Source organism: Atta cephalotes (genome assembly GCF_000143395.1).
Source record: "Atta cephalotes unplaced genomic scaffold scaffold00008, whole genome shotgun sequence".
Lineage (NCBI taxonomy): Eukaryota > Metazoa > Arthropoda > Insecta > Hymenoptera > Formicidae > Atta > Atta cephalotes.
This window is the reverse complement of record NW_012130072.1, coordinates 1,545,941-1,549,306: the sequence shown is the minus strand read 5'-3', so window position 1 is coordinate 1,549,306 and position 3,366 is coordinate 1,545,941. Positions and strand designations below refer to the sequence as shown.

Genomic DNA, 3,366 nt, shown 5'->3' with positions numbered 1-3,366 from the left:
CTACGATTGACTTTCATTACCAATTCTTTTTACTCCAAATCATAATGTTCTTTACTGCCAAGTATAGTGAGTAGTATAGTTGCGCTGTTAAATATATACAGGAATAGCAATGAGTGGCAAAAAAAATATTTAGAAATTATGAAAAGGTAAGAAGAGATTAGGAAGAAAATGTTTAGTGCAGCATTTATTGCAATTGTCTGCAGATAGAAAAACATCCAAAAAAAGAAGATATTGGAGGACCCCTGTTTGTGCAGAATGGAAATTGCATGGTTTGATAAAATAAATTCAAATTGTAGCGATTATTGCCTATTATCGCTACAACTTTAATCAAATCGAACTATAGAAGCAACTGACAGCGACGACTTTCAAGCGACTGATGGAGTCACGTGACTCTCCGTTCGCTACAAAAGTTGCGACTAATCGCCGCCATGAAAAAGTACCTTTATACTCCCATCATGGCAGCATCCCGGTGCAGTTGATCGTGTCAATTGGTGTCAATTACGGTCACGGTCTGGATTTCATGATGAAGAGAGTACATTTCGCGTCATCCTTGGAATGGGAAGGAACAGGTGACATGATTGATGAACGTTTATATAATTCTACCGCGCAACAAACGAACGATTACGCGCATCTGCAACTGATTAATCTTCCCGATGTTTGCTTGGAGGCGATTTTGTCTAACCTCTCCTACGATGAAATTTCTAAATATAGGATCGTAAGTTCGCTCTTTAATCCACGAGGAGGATTCTTTTTCACTTCCTTATATACTTCGCAAAGCATAGGTTCCACAATGTGTTTTTTAGGTTTGCAGACAGTTCGATCGAATTTGTAAGAAGCTGCTCAACCGTGGCTTCAATCTCATGGAGAAATATCATGCACAATGCCTCCGCACTGTCAAAAGCAAGCTGCCAAGAAGGGAGTCCGAGCGACGGAGTCATCCTCTCGCGCGTCATTGCGATATCTTGACAGCAATAGAAACGAGAATCTCTATGCTATCAATGACTTTTATCAAATATGTTGATCTGAATGTTTGTTGCTTTATACCAGGAAAGGTAAAGGGCTGTGTATAATCAAAGAAATAAGGAACAGAAAACAGAGAAAAAAAGCTTTAACTTATTAGAAACTACATATTCCTTAGTACATAGCTTCTGATAAATTAAAATTCTTGTTTTCCATTCTTCCTATTTCTTTAACTATAAGTAGCATCTAATAGATTCATAAATGATTTGTTATCATAAAAAATTGTTTCTATATCAATACTTGATGTATAAATATTTGTTATCTTTAGGTTCCTATTCTCTCTTAACAATTACATTGTTATTGTTTAGGTTTTACATATAAAAAACTATAGCAATGATAATAAGTCTGTTTTTTTTATTTATATTTTAGATTGTTCTAAAACTTTCTTGCTTTCTCCAAATATCAGATATATATCTATTTCATTTTGAATTCTAAAACGGTTTGTTTACTTCGTATGCTCCAACATGTTCCAATATGTTCCTACTATGAGTGTTTTTCAATTGCTTAACACAAAGATACATAGGAATGCACAAAATGTAACATTGTGACACGATTCAATTGGAACAGAATGTGCACGATTGAGATCCATTTTGGATAGAATTAGATTAAAGCTTTTCCATCTGTATTAAAAATGAGTAAAAGTGTTGGCCATTTGATGTCCTCCAATCTCATTTATAGCCACCGGAGTTAGTAATCGTCATTAGAAAACACAAGCTTGTAATGTTGTGTTGACGATAACGGACAATTAGAATGCAACTTTTGTCGCTGTGTGCACGAAAGTCTAGGAATTGCAAAGCACTCTATAACTCCTACTCTTTCTAATAAATGTGTTGGAATATATAAGATTCTATGATAACATATTGAAGCATGTTGGAGCATGCAGTGTGAACAAACCTAAAGTGTATTAATTCAGCCACAGAAAACATCTTATGTAAGGATACTAATAACTATTCATTAAGAGTTACAGAATAAAGATCTTATAATACTTCTCATATATTCCAAGAGACAAACTCTTATTCATGTTATACTCATTCAACTTACAAATATAATATTATTGAATAAGTATGTTGCATTATGTTTTAGGTAATCGATGAAATTTTCCGTGTTCTTCGATTGATTCGAGAGACCAAGACACCACCTAGAGCACATGAGATACTTCAGGAACTACGAGATATAAGCAGCATGGCCATGGAGCATTTTGATGAGAAAATCCTGCCAGATCTAAAGCACAACATTTGCACGTCCATGGTTGGTACTGTAAATTCATATGATTTACCTGGTGGCGTCATGATCTCCCATGGTAGGAACATAAATAATTCCACACTGCCGCATTGCAACAATCATAATATAACCTGCTCCGAGAAGCTTAATCAAACTTTTAAGAAAATTAATGATCGTACGAAAAAGAATAAGATGTTCTTTTTATCTATGAGAAATGAAATCACTAGAATGAGACTCAGGATACAGAGACAAGAGTATCTAGTGCGACAGCAAACTTTAAAGTTACATAAACAGGCAAAAAAGATACATGATCAAGACACACTGTTAGCCGAGGTGCGAAAGCATCTCGAGGAATGGGAGCAGAAAATGGTAGATTTGACTACTGAAGTGAGTCGTGCACGAGAAGGAACTCAGAATCCCGATTCGTTAGAAAATCGCAAACGGAAAACACATATTATCAACACCGATGCTGAGCCGCTTCAGCAGACGAACGAATTGCAAGCTAAGAAACGCAAGCTCATAGTAGAAAGAAAAACGTCAAGCGACGCGAAAGACGTAAAGTTCAAACAATTTATGTCGAATTTACTTTCGAAGTCTACATTAGATGGTTATCTCATCGATTCATCATGCCCACGCTAATTTGGCCCATTTTACAATAATAGTTCAAGTGTGAAGATTTTTGCAGAATTATTATACTCTTTATAAAATGCATTTTTTAATTGTTGTGGCGAAATAGATATAATGATTACAACGTACACTCGGTACACTTAAATTTTAACTTGTTAAAAATTACTTTCAAGTAATACTTGTAAGAAAGTTTAAGCGTTAATTTTGTTTATAAAATTGCTTCTTGTCCAGTTATAGGAAACAATATATAAACTAATTTTTTGTTGGGTTTATTAGTGCTTTACTTAAGATTCCTGTGTATCCGGGATATGTACATATATATCGAGCATTCTATGTTAAGTGATCCACCCTTTTTCGTGAGGAAGGATTTCTTATTTTGATGTAATAGGAAGACTTTTGACATGGAATGTTTAATATATAGATATTTTGTTAATATATATATATATATATGTATGTATGTATGTATATGTGTGTATATATATATATATATATATATAT

The 3,366-nt window shown here is 34.2% G+C and overlaps 2 protein-coding genes across 2 annotated transcripts in view; one reads left to right on the top strand and one right to left on the bottom strand.

The window, feature by feature from the left end:
• The first annotated feature begins 520 nt into the window (after nt 1-520).
• LOC105627085 (F-box only protein 28) lies at nt 521-3,140 on the top strand. The gene is made up of 3 exons (XM_012208364.1): nt 521-715; nt 804-1,052; nt 2,104-3,140. Exons 1-3 carry the CDS (start codon nt 521-523, stop codon nt 2,878-2,880), a joined length of 1,221 nt encoding a protein of 406 aa, XP_012063754.1. The 3' UTR covers nt 2,881-3,140.
• A 12-nt stretch (nt 3,141-3,152) lies between these two features.
• Nucleotides 3,153-3,366, bottom strand: part of LOC105627319 (protein MAATS1-like) — a 4,446-nt gene continuing 4,232 nt past the window's right edge. The window contains exon 3 of the mRNA XM_012208605.1: nt 3,153-3,161. Coding sequence (XP_012063995.1) covers nt 3,153-3,161 — 9 coding nt within the window. The remainder of the gene's footprint in view (nt 3,162-3,366) is intronic.

What these genes read in the sequence shown, in the direction of transcription:
- LOC105627085 (XM_012208364.1), top strand. Translation starts at nt 521, where the DNA reads ATGATGAAGAGAGTACATTTCGCGTCATCCTTGGAATGGGAAGGAACA. An exon ending in AAATTTCTAAATATAGGATC is followed by an intron (nt 716 to 803) that starts GTAAGTTCGCTC and finishes TGTGTTTTTTAG; the next exon opens with GTTTGCAGACAGTTCGATCG. An exon ending in GTTGCTTTATACCAGGAAAG is followed by an intron (nt 1,053 to 2,103) that starts GTAAAGGGCTGT and finishes ATTATGTTTTAG; the next exon opens with GTAATCGATGAAATTTTCCG.